The sequence below is a fragment of the Protomyctophum parallelum genome (assembly GCF_964188405.1).
Source record: "Protomyctophum parallelum genome assembly, chromosome: 2".
Taxonomy (NCBI): Eukaryota; Metazoa; Chordata; class Actinopteri; order Myctophiformes; family Myctophidae; genus Protomyctophum; species Protomyctophum parallelum.
Window position 1 is genome coordinate 26,372,800 of NC_139699.1, and position 19,901 is coordinate 26,392,700.

The 19,901-nt window shown below is 43.3% G+C and overlaps 1 protein-coding gene across 2 annotated transcripts in view; it reads right to left on the reverse strand.

Moving 5' to 3' along the window:
- adcy7 (adenylate cyclase 7) overlaps window positions 1–19,901 on the reverse strand; it is a 58,337-nt gene that overhangs the window by 34,419 nt on the left and 4,017 nt on the right. For both annotated transcript variants that reach the window (XM_083760053.1, XM_083760052.1), the window contains exons 2-7: window positions 16,180–16,377; window positions 15,510–15,674; window positions 11,852–12,001; window positions 6,426–6,586; window positions 2,758–2,869; window positions 1,404–1,531 (exon numbers count right to left, since the gene is read on the reverse strand). In XM_083760053.1, the coding sequence (XP_083616179.1) occupies window positions 1,404–1,531; window positions 2,758–2,869; window positions 6,426–6,586; window positions 11,852–12,001; window positions 15,510–15,674; window positions 16,180–16,377 (914 nt within the window). The remainder of the gene's footprint in view (window positions 1–1,403; window positions 1,532–2,757; window positions 2,870–6,425; window positions 6,587–11,851; window positions 12,002–15,509; window positions 15,675–16,179; window positions 16,378–19,901) is intronic.

Genomic DNA, 19,901 nt, shown 5'->3' on the forward strand with positions numbered 1-19,901 from the left:
GAAGACACCAGCCACCCCGCAAATACCCTGTTCAAACTACTCCCTTCCAAAAAACGCTACCAGAGCATCAAATCTCGTACCACCCGTCTCAGTAACAGTTTTTACCCCCAGGCAGTCAGGCTGCTGAACAGCTGACCTTGAACTGTATTGCACTTCACTTCACTTTTCCTGTTTTTTGTCTTTTCTTGCACTATAGATGTTTGTTATGTCCTGTGTATGTAAGACTGAGAGTGCTCTGAGCAAAATAACTTTCATTGTATGTATACTCTGTATCTATACAAATGACAAATAAACCTGAACCTGAACCTGAACCACTTGGTTGTACGGCTGTACAGCCTGGACATAAGACCCTACGGCTGTACAGCCTGGACATAAGACCCTACGGCTGTACAGCCTGGACATAAGACCCTACGGCTGTACAGCCTGGACATAAGACCCTACGGCTGTACAGCCTGGACATAAGACCCTACGGCTGTACAGCCTGGACATAAGACCCTACGGCTGTACAGCCTGGACATAAGACCCTACGGCTGTACAGCCTGGACATAAGACCCTACGGCTGTACAGCCTGGACATAAGACCCTACGGCTGTACAGCCTGGACATAAGACCCTACGGCTGTACAGCCTGGACATAAGACCCTACGGCTGTGCCGTTTGTAAATAAGATAAGAGAGACCCTACGAGTGTGCTGTCTGTGTGTAGAACAAGCTTCTTCCCTTTCTTTGATTCTTGGGAAAATAACACGATGGGAACTATGCACAAAAACACATTTCAGCCATAATTTTACTTGTTAACACTGTGATGTGACAATACAGCTGATTCTGATTCTCACTGAGGGAGAAAAAGAGCAGTGCAGAGCTGAGACAGAGGATGGGAGTGGAGGCCATAGTGGATGTAGTGAGGAGAGCTTAGACAGAGGATGGGAGTGGAGGCCATAGTGGATGTAGTGAGGAGAGCTTAGACAGAGGATGGGAGTGGAGGCCATAGTGGATGTAGTGAGGAGAGCTTAGACAGAGGATGGGAGTGGAGGCCATAGTGGATGTAGTGAGGAGAGCTTAGACAGAGGATGGGAGTGGAGGCCATAGTGGATGTAGTGAGGAGATCTGAGACAGAGGATGGGAGTGGAGGCCATAGTGGATGTAGTGAGGAGATCTGAGACAGAGGATGTAATGGGAATGGAGGCCATAGTGGATGTAGTGACTCGTGAGGAGAGGCAGACTGCCATGGTACAGACACGTAGAAAGGAAGGAAGAGAAGAACGATTGAGCGAAGAAAGTAATGTCCATTAACTTAGCCACTGGCCAGCTTAAGAAGACCTGTGTGTGTGTGTGTGTGTGTGTGTGTGTGTGTGTGTGTGTGTGTGTGTCTCTCTCTCTACAGCTGTGACATCGACTAAACTCACTTGATAGCCTCACACATATCAAGGCCCATCTTCACACAGTTCTTGGCGTGTTTGGGCAGTGACACTGGCAACCCAGACACACAGTAGTAGCAGTCGCCCAGGATCTTTATCCTCATGCACTCGTTCTCCTAGAATAGGCATAGCAATACAAGGACAGAGAAAAAACACACATTGATTATAGGCATACGTTTTCCCAGTTATTATTATTTTGGTGATTCATTAACCTGCAGTGTTGATTTTCACAGCCACTTTTGATTTAGTTTTAGTCATAGTCTTTTAATGTAGTTTTAGTCTTTTACTTCTACTAGATCTCTTCTCCACTAGTTCGTCCCTAACATGTTTTAAATGTGTCACGCTGACTGACTAAGGTCACATTCCCACCTAATACTTCTGTAGACTCGAAGTGAATGGGCGGAGAAATTGGGATTCTTCCATATTTAATTTGCTGCGGTTTGCCTTCACACTGCGCTGTATAACCGCAGCAATTGGAAACGCAGCAGGGACCTTATCAATGTGTTCAATTCATAAACTACACAGTGAAATATATGTGTTAAAAATATATATACTTTGAGTGATAGTTAGGACTTTAGGACGTAAAGTGACGGTAACGTGGTTGCAGTGTGTATCGTCTGGGACTGGACGTGTGTGTGTGTGCATGCGTGCGTGAGTGTGTGGGTGTGTGCGTGCGTGCGTGCGTGCGCAATAACGGATGTCTTCTACAACTTTACTAACTTGTAGTAAACACTTTATGCAACCTGCAACATTGTGCAAATGTGCGATGGAACCTAATCGCCTCCATTCTCTTGCTATATGTATATATCCTGTAGACAGCATTGTTGGTGTGTGTAACCTTCAGCATATACAGTAAGCCTGTATCTGTATGATGGTCTGGCCATATTGCAATAAGGGCTTCTATCTCTTCATTAGACGACGTATGTCCACGGGTCATCTTTATGCGTCGCTGCGTAATAATTCTTGTGTACCAAATTCCAACTTATTCATCCGACATTGGTACTGTACATTCACTCCCTATGTTTAATGCGATTGCATTCACACCTGCAGTGATCCGCACTCGGCTGCGTTTTGAAGCAAAGCGAAACCTCAGTTTTTTGGCGGAGTAGAATGCGGTTCTTTGATGCGCATTAGCATTCGAATGAAGCTTCACACCTGCCAAACGAAGCGCACTTTCCAACAAACGACATGTTCATGACCAAAGTATTACACACATAAAAACCCCAGGAAAGTGTTTCTTGTGTCCTAAACATCAGTAAAATAAGCTCTGGTTGCAAAAGGGGTGAAGTGACCCTTAAATAATCAACCTCAGAATCTATTGGGGAAGCATCAACAAACTCACCTTGGCAATCTGGTCAAACTTTCCAAACAGCTCGTTGAGCATAATGACCAGCTCCTTGGGTGAACAGTCGCTGGCCAGTCGCGTGAAGCCCACTATATCAGCATACAGGATACTGGAGGAGACAAATAACATGAAAGGAATGAAACACAGAAAAGCCCTCTGTTCCCAAGAAGAAGCACACAGGTGGGCTAAGTAGAAACATCAAGGCTCACACCTGTATTCATAGAAGAAAAAAATATTTTTAATAGTCAGTGGTGAAAAGTAACTATACATTTACTCAAGTACTATACGTGCTTTAAACAATCACACCCGTGTGAACTGAGTGGTGCAACTCCCCTCTCCCCCTGCCCCTCTCTCTTTCTCTCATTAGCAGGCAACAGTGCAGCACTATCTCTCTCTCTCTGTTTCTGGCACAACAGCACCACTTTTGCCCCTACTGGTACTCATAGTCACATACATAGTCACATATAGGTTAACATCACGGACATTGTTGTTCCTTGGAGTGGTTGCACCACTCAAAAATACCTCCTGGTCTCTATACTGCCTCCCCCTGATGAAGTGGAAAATAACTGGTTGGAATAACATGTACACGCGTTACGTCCTATCGGGGAAACTCCACCCTGTCAGGTGATACGAAGCGGCCTGCTCACTCCTCATGAATTGAAGGAAGCATGAGCTCAGTTTGGAGTTCTCCCCAGGTTGGCAGAGGGAGAGCAGTGCCCACGATTACAGTTAGGCAATTGGCACGGGGTGAAAAATGTGTTACAAAATCTTGGGATAAAAGAATTATAGTATTTAAAAAAATATATGATTTATTTATTTACTTTACTTCTACTCCACTACATCTCAGAGACAAATATTGTACTCTCATAATTTGAAAACTTTAGTTGCTGGTTACTTTGTAGATTTTAATTACCATTACAAAACTAACACACTAACCACTTCAGCCCTATTTAAACTTCTACAAGCTCACAACTAGTCACAATGTGACGTGTCGTGAGCTTGAAGATCTTTCAAAAGATGTTGGCACCTTAAGTATATTTTTTACTCAAGACAATGTTGTATTACAGTATTGTTACTTCTGCTTAATTAAAAACAAACTGAATACTTTTTCCACCACTGCACAAGTGCACATCATGGTCATGGTTGTCACAAAACCCATGGCAGGTGTGACTTGGACTTCTCACGGAACGGAACAACAGTTATTTCAATTCATCAGAGACAGATACCTCTGTCTATCTGCCAGCTGGCTGGCTGGCAGATAGACAGAGGTATACAGCTCGACCTATTCCACTGTCTGTCTGACAGACAGACAGACAGACAGACAGACAGACAGACAGACGCTTGACCTATTCCACTGACGGGCTGGCTGACAACAGCCAGGTGCTTCCTGACACTCAGACAACAGAGCTAATGACAAGCTATCATTCCACACCTATGTATTGTGAGGCTTAATATAACACCAACCGTACGCTGACAGAGCGAGACCTCTCTATAGGCGGATAAAGAAGCCCATTTCCCCCAGGTTCTGTGAGTGGATATTAGCCTCACAACACGTCACGGCATGTTGTAAGCTTGTATATATGCTATTTTTGCAACTTTTGTGCGAGACTGTAGTATGACAGAGTAGAGTGTACATTTATAGAAAAACACATGAAAGAGTTGAAATATGGAGATAAGAGGTTTCCGCCCAGCCACCGCAGCATTATTAAATGTCATTGCTGGTGTAAGCCCTGAGGGAAAGAATGGTTAATTGAATGTCACCATTTAATGGACAGAGAATATCACTGTGCTAAAGGCATCTACTACCCATTATATTATTCCACTATAGGTATAAGGCAAACAGGGTACCAAACCTCACTGGCAATTACTGAAGAGAAAGAGAAAGAGAAGAGAGAGAGAGAGAGAGAGAGAGAGAGAGAGAGAGAGAGAGAGAGAGAGCGAGAGAGAGAGAGAGAGAGAGAGAGAAAACCTTTATTCTGTGTGAGCAAGAGCCATCTGCAAAAGTTCAGGGTAAGGCAACACACCTATCAACATTACGTTATGTAAAATGTGAGTATTTTTTCCACCACTGTTTCATTAATGTTTTATGGGTTGATGTATAATAAAAAAGTACAATTGAAACCCAGGTTTCCACAATAATGACTAGAGCTTTTGTACGCATGCAGCAGATCGACAGACGGGACATTTCATTAATTCAATAACGAGAGCAGAACTTGACCTGGCTTCGTTGTGAAAACACAATGCATGGGACAGAGGGAAAAACAAACTGAAGACAGCGAGGAGAGGTCAGACGAAAGCCACATGGGGCTCCAGGTGAAAGAATGAATGATATTTAAGGGAAATTGAGGACATTAAATGAATTAAATATACTGTAAGAGAACCAAACTTGAACAACAAATTGAACTTCAAAGAGGCTTGAAGGCAAGGTACCAAGAGAATAGTCAGAATGGTTTCATGGTTTGGGCTTTATTCCTTTCTTTCCTATTATTTCAGATTAATTTGGAGAGATGGAAATTTAATTCAACCACAAGAATTGTAGGTTATTTTGACCCATGCATCACCAATAAGAGAAGCTACCAAAAGCTTCCCTTTAAAACAGTCCTTTTCAACAAGTTAACAGTTTCCGTGCTTTGAATGGAATACTCCAGGTTAATGTCGCTGCCATATCGGACATACGCGACTTTTGTTTTATGTGTTTAATCCGCCGTAATGTAATAAATAAAAATAAAATCCTTCTTCGCCGCGGAGAAAGAGACTAGATGCATTTGTTTTGACGGAGAAACCGGAAATCGTCACATGCTGTGGGCTGCTAGGGCTTCTGGGAAATTGAGGCCAATGCAAACGAATGGGGTTCAACGCCTCATGGAGGAGGGTCCTGTGCTGCGTCTTCCGGGTGTACCAAGATGGCGGGTGGTGCTGCCGTTCATAACAAACGGGGGGAGCTTTTTTCGCTCGATTTTCGCGGATTAAAAGCCCACATAATTCAGCGTATGCTCTAAAGGTAATACAACAATCTCGGCAGTGAAGGGGGGTTGATTAAAAGTCTGGTAAATCGTTTTCCGCAGTCAAACTGTTAATGCAGGTCTCTGAGGTCCCTGAAACATGTCTTTGAAGTTGTTATTGCTGAAAAATACCACTAAGATTATGCATTTAAGCCATGCCTCTATACGCCTGTGTCAGTCCCTTTCTGGGCAGCGTGCAGTTGTCAATGTTCAATGCCAGATAAAATAATTAAATCGTTAAGACTGCAATTATTTGTGTGACAATTAATTGCCAAATTAAATGTGGGGAGGTTTAAGAGAGCAGGCGGGTTGGTGATACTCTACCTGACATTCTATTTGGGGAGGTTAAGAGAGGGTTGGTGCTACTCTACCTGACATTCTATTTGGGGAGGTTAAGAGAGGGTTGGTGCTACTCTACCTGACATTCTATTTGGGGAGGTTAAGAGAGGGTTGGTGCTACTCTACCTGACATTCTATTTGGGGAGGTTAAGAGAGGGTTGGTGCTACTCTACCTGACATTCTATTTGGGGAGGTTAAGAGAGGGTTGGTGCTACTCTACCTGACATTCTATTTGGGGAGGTTAAGAGACAGGCGGGTTGGTGCTACTCTACCTGACATTCTATTTGGGGAGGTTAAGAGACAGGCGGGTTGGTGCTACTCTACCTGACATTCTCGTGTCTCTTCACATAGAGACTGTGGAAGTTGTTGTCTTTGACCAGCCTCTGCTGCTCCTCCTTGTCCTTGCAGTCCTGAAGACGCTCCATGATGGCCAGCTTCATCTTCATGGAGATGTAGACCGGAAGGACGGACTGCAACAGGTTCTCCTGCACACGCACACATTTTAATCATTTATTTATGTCCACATAAGATACAGCACGCCCTCCCGCACGCGCGCGCACACACACATATATAATTCAGTATAATTATAATGGGTCTTTGTCTAGCTGCATGGGGACCACCTGACTGGACTCTGCTGTCTAGCTGCATGGGGAGTTGGGGACCACCTGACTGAACTCTGCAGCATTGTAAATACACCGGAAAACCCAGCGTGTGCTCCGGCTTTGAATATTGCTGATGGTTTGCTTGGTTCCTTTTAGAGTTACTAAAAGCCTAAAATGCTGGTATCTGTATTTGTATCAGGGTGATCATTCCGAATGAATACTTCCGAATAAAATACTTCGGAAGTAATGTTTTTTGCTGCGCGTTTCCATGGGAAATGGTCATTCCGAATGATTGTTTACATGCATGTGATATAAGACATGATATATGTTAATTCACGTGAAACTATGCCATCTGCTGGACACATAAAATATAGACAGTTCATTCATTGTAACTGTCAGACGAAAGACGACACTTTGAAATCCCATCATTTAATTCCGCAGTAGTTTTGAGGCTGCTGCTTGGATAGGGGCGGACATATTATGTTTACCGTCTTTTTTCCCCCACCTGCTGCGGCTCCCCTTCTCCGCTGGGAAGGTGATCATCTCGTTTTTATGTGTACTTTATTATCTACAGCACGGCCAGGGCACGCAACACACTGATTATTATTGTATCGGGTCGCTCGTTATTTTTTAGAGAGAGTGTGAGAGAGAGACCGTTGAACACACACACACACACACACACACACACACACACACACACACACACACACACACACACACACACACACACACACACACACACACACACACACACACACACACACACACACACACACACACACACACACACACACACACACACACACACACACACACACACACACACAGATCAGGAGTATCATCATCTGCTGCTGATCCACGTTTTTTTTGTGGATTTCGGATCTGCAAAATGCACGAAATAACGCGCTCTATGTGCAAACTCCTCGGCGCATCTTGGATATGAGCGCCTTGGAGCATGCTCAGAAAGACCAGAATGAACTTACATCCGAAGCAGTGTATACATGAGTCCAATTTTCTTTCAATCGCATTGATCATTGGAATAATCCGGCCAGTGACATCGGAATGGTTTTTAGATCGCATCGAGCATTATCATTCGGATTTAAGTTTTTGTAGGTGTTTACATGACAACGTGTAATAGGATTGAACTTCTATTCAGAATGAAAAGGGGATTTAACTGCTCATGTAAACGTAGCCAGTGAGTATGCCAGTCTATGCCATTCCGATACAATATCATTTTTTTTATCACATAATGAGATTCCATTTACAGTGATATTTTATTTTGGATTGATGTTGGCAGTACTGCCGTTTTATATTCTTACTGGATAATTGACCATATTATTTTACTAACTTGGAGCTGCACTTTAACTACTAGTATTACTAATGGATTTTTTTGTGACTCCCTGCGATACAGGTTGCACCAATGAACCACATCGGGGTGTGTGTGCGCGTGTGTGTCTGTGTGTGTGTGTGTGTGGAAATAATAGAGGCATTGAGTGCCTCTTCCCATCAAATACAACTGAATTAGCATTGGGTTTTGAAAAATGATGTTGAATTACTGAAACTCTTAACCTGTTAAACCGGGAAAAGCATTGTGTACAAGCTCTACAAGCTCACACAGCGTCACTTTGTGTCACACTGCGAGCTTGTACATCTGCATTTGAATAGTAAAATCTATGGCACAAAACGTTTTCAGAGGACACATACATATCAATTTGCGGGTCCTTGGCAGGAAATGTTTGAAAACTACTGTAAAAGAGGCTTTGAGTGCGCTTTTCCATCTAAAACAACTGGAATTAGCATTTGGTTATGATAGATTAGTGTCAGGGACCTCTAAAATGCTGCTTCACAGAAGAAACTTTTTCCATTTTGGACAACAAGAAAAGCATTTCTGGGACAGCACTGCTGCTGTGCCGTTTCCTACGGCCCAAAAATAATGTGGGGGGATGAGGTTTCCCATCAGGACCTGGTGTTACACTTCCCCACTGACTGTCCCATTATGTGCCTGTTGCACCCTGGCTAACCTCCGTTCGCACCGCTCTCCTTTCAGAGTTTCCACCCGGCTCCGTTCAGCCAGCTCTCTATACAGAAGGATCGAATGTTGGACGACGATTACGTATCATTCCTTTTCTGGGGCTCTGCTAGGCAACGGAGGGCCGGCTTCACTAGTCTCTCACGCCTCATTTTACGACCAGTTGTGGGAAGTAACCGAGTGAATTTAGTATTGCACTTAACCCATTAAGACATCTCAAAGGCAAATATTGTACCACTATATTATAAATATTTGATAACTATAGTCACTAGTCACTTTGTATGTGTGTTATTACAAAACACACATTTCAAACCACTTCAGCCCCAATTTTTAATTTTTTTGTTGAAAACGTGTTAAATGGGAGATCTTCATAAAGTACTTTTGGTTTTGACGTCAATACTTTGCTACTTGTACTGAAGTGATTTTCGAATACGGGACATTTACTTATAAATAGTATTTCTACTTTGCGGTATTGATACTTAGTAAATAAAACAATTTAAGTTGTTTCTCCATCACTGTTTATGTCTCCTCCTAAGCAACAGTCAAAACAAAATAACCCCCGAAAAAAGGAGGAAAGGGGAGAGAAATCGTTAAAAGGCCATTTTGAAAGTCGATGTCTCACTATGCCAGCCGAGGGGACACAGACCCATCTCATTTAAAAATCATTATGGTAAAATCTAATTTGCCTGGGATTTGTTTGTCATAATGAAAACATCCCTGGGAGAGTGCATGTGAGAGAGTGCACGTGAGGTCTGCTGATGGCATAAACCATAAAGGCTGAAATCCAATAATTTACGCCATGGAAAGAACCACGGTTCAATATGGCTTTTTTGTCATTTTGTCTTTAACACAATTGATGCCCATGGATTTTTTTCAGAATAGAGACGTAGAGTGCCCAGCAGATTAAAAAAAGAAAAAAAGAAAAAAAAGAAAAAGTATAGGAATCATGTTTTTGGATCATTTTAACCTCAATAATCCTCCCCATGCCCTCATCCAAACATAAAAGTCAACAAAGAGCCATACAGCCTTACAAAAGGTCAGAACAGAGCAATAAAGCAGAGCCATAAAGCCTTGCATAAAGTAATTATTTGCACAACCCTCAAATTTTGAGCTGTGTGAGACCGAGACAGTACAGTACAGTACAGTACAGTACAGTACAGTACAGTACAGTACAGTGCACTCGTGTCTTCTAAACCTGTAACACTAAAAGTATGTAAACTAATTCAACTAACCCTGATTTATGGGCTACTAAAGCTAAATTTGTTTAGCAATTTCACAATTTTTGGGACACATTTTAATGTCCACGTGACCCAGCTTCAGGCGTTAATGTGGCAGGGAGAACATGATGAAAAGATAAATGCATTATACTATGCTGTCACAAAAATGTGGAATGGCTTTAAAGCCATATAAGAGCTTGGCTCCCTACACAAACTACACTAACTTAAAAGAATGGCTGCGCTCCACTCCACCCCTCCTTTTCCATCCATCAACCGCAACTTAACCCGGAATAATAGATGTTTCAAGACCCTGACCTCTAATGGCATTCCTAGGGTGGGCTTCTTTATGCCGTTTCTCGCTATATGAGCACCTTCACTTCGCACACTTTGCAATGACCATATGGAAACTTTTTTTGATTGGCATTGCACTGATAATAGAGGGTATATGCGCATGGTAAATGGTACAATGGTAAATGGTGCATTTATTTATTTATCCAAGGCGCTTTACATAGATTGTGCATTACATTCACACACACACATTCATACACCGATGGCGGAAACCATGCAAGGCACCAACCAGCACATCAGGGGCACTTCGACACCAACTCTGGGGGAGCCCGGGTTCGAACCAGCAACCTTGCGGTTACCATCCAGCCACTCTACCACTGAGCAACCGCCGCCGCATGCATAAAGTGAATGGCAAATCGAGTGGCAAAGTGAGTGGCAAATAAAAAGTCAGTTTAACATGGTTTAATGTCGATGTATGGGCAGTCGTGTATGGGCCAGAAAGTCGTTTTTTGCCACTTAGTAGGCGCTACCGCATAATTTCCGGGTTTGATGATGATGTCATGCACATACCCTCTATTATTATATTTTGTTTTTATGACGAGATATGGTGAGACACTTGAATGTAAATTAACTATTTTTTACCTCTGTTTACCGTTGCTCTGTATTCTATATCTATCAAGTTTTTACTGATATGCATCATATTGTATTGTATGTATTATATCGTCGCTGTTGGGCAGAAACCTCTTGTCTACATATTCTAACCATATTTGCGCTTGTAGATTTGCTACTTTTGATTATTTATTTTTTTAATCCTGAAAAGCAAAAACTGTTTTGGACATACTGTATGAGGTTCCACCCGATATAGAGACGATATGTCTTACTGATGAATTGAGTACAATTGACCAAACGGAAAAAAGCCTCCTGGGGCTTTTTGTGTTATCCTTTTAACATTTTAAACTTGTTAACCCATTTAGTTAACTGAGACCAGTTTTCTGAAAAAAACTATGTATCTATATCAAAGGTGCTCAAACTATTTCATGTCAAGGACCCCACAAATTAAATGTAATTGGCCGCCGACCCCCATCTGCAAATATGTTGTTCCAGGGACCCACCCGGCCAGAAGCAGATTTCAGTTAAAAATGCTCACTCCGAAAGAATATATATTCATGATTTGTGCCAGAAATAGCTAAAGTATGCTTAACTCTTTCCCTTAAATGGTTGATGCCTATGGAAGCCTTTAACATTGGCCCGGTTCCTATAGCAACACCCCACCGTTCCAACTATGGGATTGCAAATATATTCACAGTGCAAAGCAGTTGAAAGGATCGCTGTCCTTGGTGTATTTTCTGCCATCCACATTTCGGATTTCATTTGTGCCTTTGTACCGCGATGCTGCCGCCATGTGAAAGCTGTTCCAATGCTGGCCCCTGGAACTGGGGTTTATGCTAACAGCTAGCGGTATGCTAACAGCTAGCGGTAGAGATAGAGTTAAAACACCAAAAGGGGTTCCTGTCCTGAATGGGTTAATAAAGTATTCAATCAATGAATGAATGCATCAATGAATCAGTCAATCAATCAATCAATCAAAAGGGGCACCACAGCAGAGCGACTGACCTGCTGTCTCTTCTCAATCTCCAGCTTCATGCGCATGCTCAGGCACCTCAGTGTGTCCTGGAAGGTCTGTCTGAGTGTCCTCTCCATTAGCACCTTATGGAAGGCCCCCACCACACTGCCACACAGGAACACCACTGCATTGGACAGGAGCTGGAGAGAGAGAGGAGAGAGAGAGACAGAGACAGAGACAGAGACAGAGACAGAGACAGAGACAGAGACAGAGACAGAGACAGAGACAGAGACAGAGACAGAGACAGAGACAGAGACAGAGACAGACAGACAGACAGACAGACAGACAGACAGACAGACAGACAGAGATTTTTTTATGTCAAGTACCCCCAAATTGATTGATTGGAGACCCATCTAAAAATTTGAGTTTATACAGTAGATTGGCTATTTTCTGCAAAGAGGGGGGGGGGGGGGGGGGGGGGCAGACCAAGTTCTTTACAACTACAGGGGTTTAACCACTTGGTTAACTGACTGAAAACACACATTAACATGAATCCAACACAATGCTACACAATGATAGAGCCGTCAAACAAGTACATGAGGCTAATATGAACTCCACAAAATTGTGTTGCAGATTAAGCCTTTTCAATTTTAATCTGAAACACAATTTTATACATCATGTATAGTGGGGTGTCTCTACTTCAAATCTCTCTCAGCTAGGGGGTCCTTGGACTGATAAAGCACAGAGCTGAACCTGTGTTTCAAGAAAGGAAGTTGGTATGAGGTTCACAAACCTTTTAACTTCAAATACATTTGATTTGATCCAAACTAGTGAAAATGGCACATCTACAAGGTCACAAGACGTCACAGCGCTATTCGGCGCATTGACAACATTTATGAAATTGTATTAAAGATGGAGTGCAGTGATTTTCTTCCACACTTAAACATGATCATCAGGTGTATTTAGGTGTATATGAGGTATACTTTTTTCAAAAAGGTGTACAGAATTTGTTAAAATGATGGTTTTATGTGGACACACCCACCAGTTCATTAGGTATGCGTGAGTTTAACCGTAGCACCACCCACCTAATCCAGTCCCTCCGCCTCCCCTTTAAGACCACCCACTTGTCATAGTCCCTCCCCCTCCTTATAAAAGGACAGCCCCGGCTCTGCCCTTTTGTTTACAAAATGACAAATTGGTGTCTGTAATGTAACAAGAACTCATGTTTTTGTGAATGTTAGAAGTGAACACTTCCCATATTTCTGAGATAGGCCTATCGTATAAGCACCATTATGCACTTATACTGCCACCATCCATGTATAGGCCACGCATCCATACCATATCAGATCTGATTTTTCTGATTTTTTTATAATCATTTATTTATTTCTTCCAATTATATTGACCCTATTGTCACAATCAGCTCAGCTCATCATCCAATTAAATCATAGTTTAACAGCAGAAACAATTAATTTGATAGATCATTTAGCATGAATAATTTTATTAATTTGCCAATATATTGTAGGCTATTGATTTCCTCCAGCTAAGCACCCTGGCATTAAAACTGTCCAAAACACTTGCACTGCCCTAGGCACATTATGCTCCGGACAGAAGACTCTCCACTCTTGCTCTGATCAAACTCAATTTACAACATGAATGTTCCTTCTGACTGCATTGAGTTTCAGCAAAAGTCGCCAGATTTGAAGAACCAAGCGGCCAAGTCCACAAAAATAAGTCACAGATATTGCCTTGAATATTTATGAAAACGTTTCAACAACACCAATCCTTTTAACAACATATTAATTTGAGGGTCCTTCACATGAACCATTGGTCAAGTCAACCACATCTCCCCTGAAAGTTACTTATATAAAAACAAGCCCAAGTCGCTTGTAATAGCCAGACATGGCAACATGACTTCCAGCGCGACACAACAACATTCTAATTCTTGACTTTACAGCCTCGTATAAGTATTAGGACCTACATATTGACTACAACAGCCAACAAGAATGCACATGCACTGTGACACTACACTCTGTATCAAAGCCCGACCACTGTGATTATAAAATAAACAACCTACTCCTTGAGAACAACAAGAGCAACTATACAGCAGAGCAGGTAGGAGGCTGGTTTGTTGTGGTTGTGATTATCCTGAGGACCCGACGTGAACATTTACTTGCTTCCAATCTTACGGAAAACAGTCTGCTCTGCTGTGAACTGGTAATGTGTGAAATGACTGTTTGAAAATCTGCCACACAGTTAAGACACTCTGTACAACTTGTAGGCTACATCTGTTATTTTTGCGCATGTGAACCACGCTGCCATTACATTTGCGCTGCGCAGTGCGCCTCGACATATATGCGACATATATGCTGTCATATCAATAGTGATCCCCGTAAAAAATACATGCTTTTACAACTAATTATTAATGCAGCCTCACAACTGCCGACGCCCGACGGCTATTTTGGCTATCGTCCTGTAGGAATAATTCCTCTATAAAGTCCGAATGCATTCACACCAGTAACGAACCGCACCGTGGTTCGTTTGGAAGCGAAACGAGTCCGGCCTTTTTTAGCGAACCATGGTTCGTTTCTTTGATCCGCACCAGAGTTCGGATGCACGTTCACACCAACCGAACCAAAGGGGTAAGCGGAGCGGACCATGGTTCGTTTTAAACGAACCAAACATGTCCGGTGTGAAAGCGCCCTAATTCAACTAACCCTGTTTTTAGCACTAAATTCCTGTACATTTGACATTAAAACAGCCATTAAAACAGGTCTTTCAGATTTTTCATACTCTATCTTGATTAGCCTGAGCTAACACTAGACATTTCCAATCACACTGATTGGTTCACCGATCTGTCAGTCAGACCCGGTCTCTGCTCCCCCCCCCCTCCTCATTGCAGCACTGTTATTGTGTCGACCAGAAGCAGAAACCACTGGTTGCTGGAGTATACCATTCTAACGGACTGTCAAAGTTATTTCCAAAGAGTCGGCACACGTTGATTTGTTCTTAGACGGTGTGGTGGGTTCTTCAGCCATTCTCCTCATTTTCCTCGCATAGCCTCGTTTGAAGTTCCACTGGTAATGATTTCCTCACGGTGTTATTTTGATTGGTGCACACCGCTCAGAGCCCTGATGTCACATAATTTGGAGCGACGCCTACGCGGAAGGGTTGACTCCCGCTTTTAGGCCAGTGCAGCCCATGCGTAAATCCAGGCTTTAATTTTCCGCGCAGAATGAAAGCCTGGGTATCGAGGCTAATCTTGATTGGCTAAGATTGGCTTCCAAAGTCTGCAGTACTGCTCCATTTTTAACAAAATGCCTCAAATCATTAACACAGCGTGTGATTTCCGTGAAAACTTTGCACACACTGTTTATTCGTTTTGGAGGTAAATAAATACAACAAAGATCTACATTCTTGGACTATTCTTGGAGCGTTGACTGCTCGGCAACTGTTACATGATATAACAGTATTGTTTTTGTGTAAGTCAGTAATTTGATATTATTTGGACGAGGCGTTTAAGGGAAATGGGCTATTTGAGGCAGGGCTACTATAGTTGGAAGTATACGATACACGTATAATTTCTATTTTGCTTCTACAGGTGGATGGTCGATGTGTGCGCGAATTAAGAAGGTATACATATATATGAGAGAGAGTCGTTTTGAAAGAGTTACTTGAACCATCCAGGGTCTTGTCCATGCACACACTCACCTGTTGGGCCAGATAAGGGACGGTCTGGTGGTTGAAGACGGTGAGGCGCAGGCTGAGGACCAGGATGTGGGACAGGGAGGAGATGACACTGAGCACCACAGCGTACCACAGCTGGAAGGGCAGCATGGTGTACACCGTGAAGATGATGAAGAGGAAGAACGGCACCTAGACACACACCGGGAGGACGGGCGGTAAATCGCTGCTGTCGGGGTGGAAACCTCTTTTCAGAATTCAAGTTAAAATAATAGCAAAAACAGAAGCTATATAAGCCTATATAAGAGCTCGGGTGACGCGGTGGTAAGGTGGCAACCCTGGTTCAATTCAAATTCAATTCAATTTTATTATAGTGTCAAATCACAACGAGTTGTCTCAAGACACTTTACAACCAACAAAGATCCAACCCTGGTGCATCCGGTTTTGCCAGGCGTCTATGCGAACAGCCGAACACAATTGTGGTATAGTGCCAAACAAACAAGTCGTAAGTGCTCTAAGCAAATATTGTAATATCCTCAAAGTCCATAGGCTTGCCTGGCAATTACATCATAAGTGCTCTAAACAAACACCCCATAGACTTATGCCATATGACATAATCTTCAAAAGCCATTGGAGGGCACTAAAAAAAATAATAATAATAATAATAACTAAAAGAAGCTATGGTGTTGGCCTATACCTGGTCCCAGGGGAGGACGATTTTCCCACTGAAGATGAAGGTGTATCCCATGGTGAGGTGTGTGGCCCACACCACCAGGCCCAGCAGCCGTCTCCATCGCTGGGTGAGAGTCTCTGTGCACACCAGCACGAACACAGCCAGGAACACACAGAGGCTGCAGCTCACCACGCTCACAAACGCACAGTGTTCCTCCGCACTCTGCAGGACACACACACACACACACACACACACACACACACACACACACACACACACACACACACACACACACACACACACACACACACACACACACACACACACACACACACACACACACACACACAACTTGTGAGGACATCCTAACACACAGGCTGCATCGCACCACACTTACAAAGATGTTGTATTTTCTTCCACATAACAGAGCACTAAACTTGTGCTTCAATGAGTGAAGAAATTCCACAGAAAATTGATTCAGAACTTTAGAAGGGTAAATGTACCAGTTTGCCTGATTGAGTCATCATTATTAGGAAATGTGCCCAACTGCCCATATAATCATGTCATCATGTGTCTGCTCTATCAGTACTGTAAATCAGTCAACAGCGGACGACAGCCAGACAAATTCAGGAAGTGCATTATTTGTCAATGGGACCCGGCAACTACTGCCGAATGCCGTTGTTCTCCCGCTGTTAAAACGCACTCTCTGTGCGCACACGCAGGAATACACACACAGGCCCAAATAGAGCGAGACAGGAGTCAGGATGCTAAACCCTTGATTTTCATCTCTATCTGTATGTGAGCACAGCTGTCCTGTGCTCTCATTGGCTGTAATATGGACCTCCTCGGGGTGCCATCGCCCATCACAATCCCGTTCATACTGTATGATGTCCAGTCTGTGGCTCAGGAGGTAGAGCAGGTCGTCCAATGATCCATGGGTCGGCGGTTCGAATCCCGGCTCCTCCTGTCTACATGTCGAAGTGTCCTTGGGCAAGACACTGAACCCCAAATTGCTCCCGATGTGCTGGTTCGTACCTTGCATGGCTTCCGCCGCAATCGGTGTATGAATGTGTGTGTGAATGGGTGAATGTAATGCACAATCTATGTAAAGCGCCTTGGATAAAGGCGCTATATAAATGCACCATTTACCATTTCCAGTCGGCGAGAGAGTCAAATATTAAACCCGACAGATATTCAGAAACAGTCAGGAAAGCATCGGCGAGCGCTTTTATCGCCACTGGATCTTCTCGCAGAGCCTTTCACACACAGCTAGCAAAACGTTGGCGATCAAAGCCTGATCTTGCATCAGATCGGGCGGTTTGTCGGCGAGCGCCCTAAAACACACAAACAGTGGATGCACTGTAGGAGTGTGTGCACACACGCACGCACGTGAAACTAAGCACTGGGTTTTAAAGGGACTGGTGTATTTTTTTGTCTTTCCTGTAGACATTTGAACTCTTTATATACTTTGTGACTCAGAAGTCAGTTCAACCAACAATTCCGCACATGTGCGCACACACAGTGTGCATTCACTTACTGGAGGAAGTGGCTTGAAGGGAGCGAGCTGTCAGGGGTTAAATGAGCAGATCACCCAAAATGTTTTATTTTCTATCAATTACACACACTTTAATTCATGGAGATTGTTTTTGTTGTTGTTTTTTTCTCATTCCTGAACCAATGATTCTGTGTCATCAGTCAATTGGAGACTCAGTAGGTGCCATGGCATGAACATTAGTGAGGATCAATTATATGAAAAGTGATCCTTTAAGTAATTATGTAGTTATCGTCAGTGAAAAATGTAGTCGACAAAAACTCCTTGCAACATGCAACTACTTGCAAGTCATTGCAACCATTATCCTCAATGGCAGTTGCATTGGTGTGGTTGACTGTTTTGTTGCAAGTTCCAGTACGGCTGGTCGGTGTGTGCACTGTGCAGTGTGTGCATGGTCATGTGGCTGTGAATGAGTGAAACAAAGGAGAAAGTGAGAGAATGAGTGAGTGGGAGGCAGAGAGAGAGGGGGGGGTGATGAAAAGAGCGAGAGAGCATCGGAAGGCTGGAGGCAATGGAAGAAAAACAAGCATGAGAGAGAACATGTGGCTGAAAAGGTCATACGTCAGGCATTCTAGTTGCCGTGGTAACGGTGGAAGTGCACTTTTGGGCTCAAGAGTCTCATATCAGCCTTCAAGCTTTCACTTCTAGGCCTGTGAATCAGACAGCAGCCAATCCAGGCGGAGGAGGAGGAGAAGTGGACAATTGCAGTAACACTGCCGAGAGACGGTGTTGCCAGATTTTTGTGAGAGAAACAAGCAGACAGGTCCACGGCAACAAGCCCCAAACGAGCGACTAGGCTGCATGATCACATACTGTATAGTATAGGAGGGCAGGGTACCCTCCTATTCCCAGCTGTGTGTGTGTGTGTGTGTGTGTGTGTGTGTGTGTGTGTGTCAGTGTTGTTCTCGTTGACTAAAACTAAATAAAAACGAATCTATGATGACTAAAACTAAGACTAAATATACTGACAATTTCGTCAACAAATAAAAACTAGACTAAAATGTTAGGCAGGGACTAGTGGACAAGAGATCCAGTTTTATGCTGGGTTGCATGCTGAAAATAGCAGATATACAATCTCACAACGCGTCGCCAATTTGCTGCCAAAAACAACACTGGTGTGTGTGTGTGTGTGTGTGTGTTACGGTAGTGATTTGATTGGCTGAGCACGGAATGTGATGTATGATGATGTAAGATAAGATGAGTGTGACATTTCATTATTTGAATCAGTTTTTACAGACTAAAACTATGATAAAAATGTTTCTCGTCTACCTACTACTTTTTCACTGACAAAAACAAAATAAAATCTATGATTTCATCCTTTATTTGGGAAGGTAAAACCCCAATAATCAGATTGCCTTTACTGCAGAGAATTAGAGCTGAGGGTGGACTGAGCCTTCCAAACTTCAGGTATTATTATTGGGCTGCTAACATTCACAAAATAATTCTCTGGTTGAGTGAGCCTGAAGACTGCTGGTGTAGACTTGAGGCTGGCTCCTGCATTTCGTCCTCGCTTGAAGCGTTGGTGTGTAGTCCTGTACCTTTTGTGCCGTCAAAATACAGTACAAACCCGATTGTTGTCTCAACACTTAAGGTCTGGGGACAGATTAGGAAGGAGTTTGGTTGGTCATTGCTCACCATGTCAGCACCCATCTGCAATAATCATCTTTTTTTACCTGCTAAAATGGACTCTGGGTTTGCTGCATGGGGAAGAGAAGGTTTGATTCACTTCCGAGACTTGTACAGTATATAGATGACCAATTTGCAGAATTCGGAGATTTGTGTGCAACCTATTACCTGCGACAATCTGACCGGTTTAGATATTTTCAGGTTCGACACTGTTAAAACCCACTCTCCAACATTCCCGCAGTTACCTATGTGGTCGGGTGTGGAGGTCTTTATGCCTGCAGCAAGCCAAGCTAGAGGTGTTGTTTCTTGTCTCTATGAGACTATCCCCCGCAGAGACCCGGGTTTGGATAAGATCAGGGCAGGCTGGGAGGCCGAACTGGAGATTGCATTTTCAGATGAGTGGTCGGAGCAGGCAACGGAGAGGGTTAATTCTTCCTCTTCCTGTGCTAGGCTTAGCCTCATTCAGTTTAAAGTTCTCCACAGAACTCATTACAGTAAAGCAAGGTTATCTAAAATATATCCGGGCGTGACGGATAGTTGCGATAGATGTTCACAATCACCAGGGAAT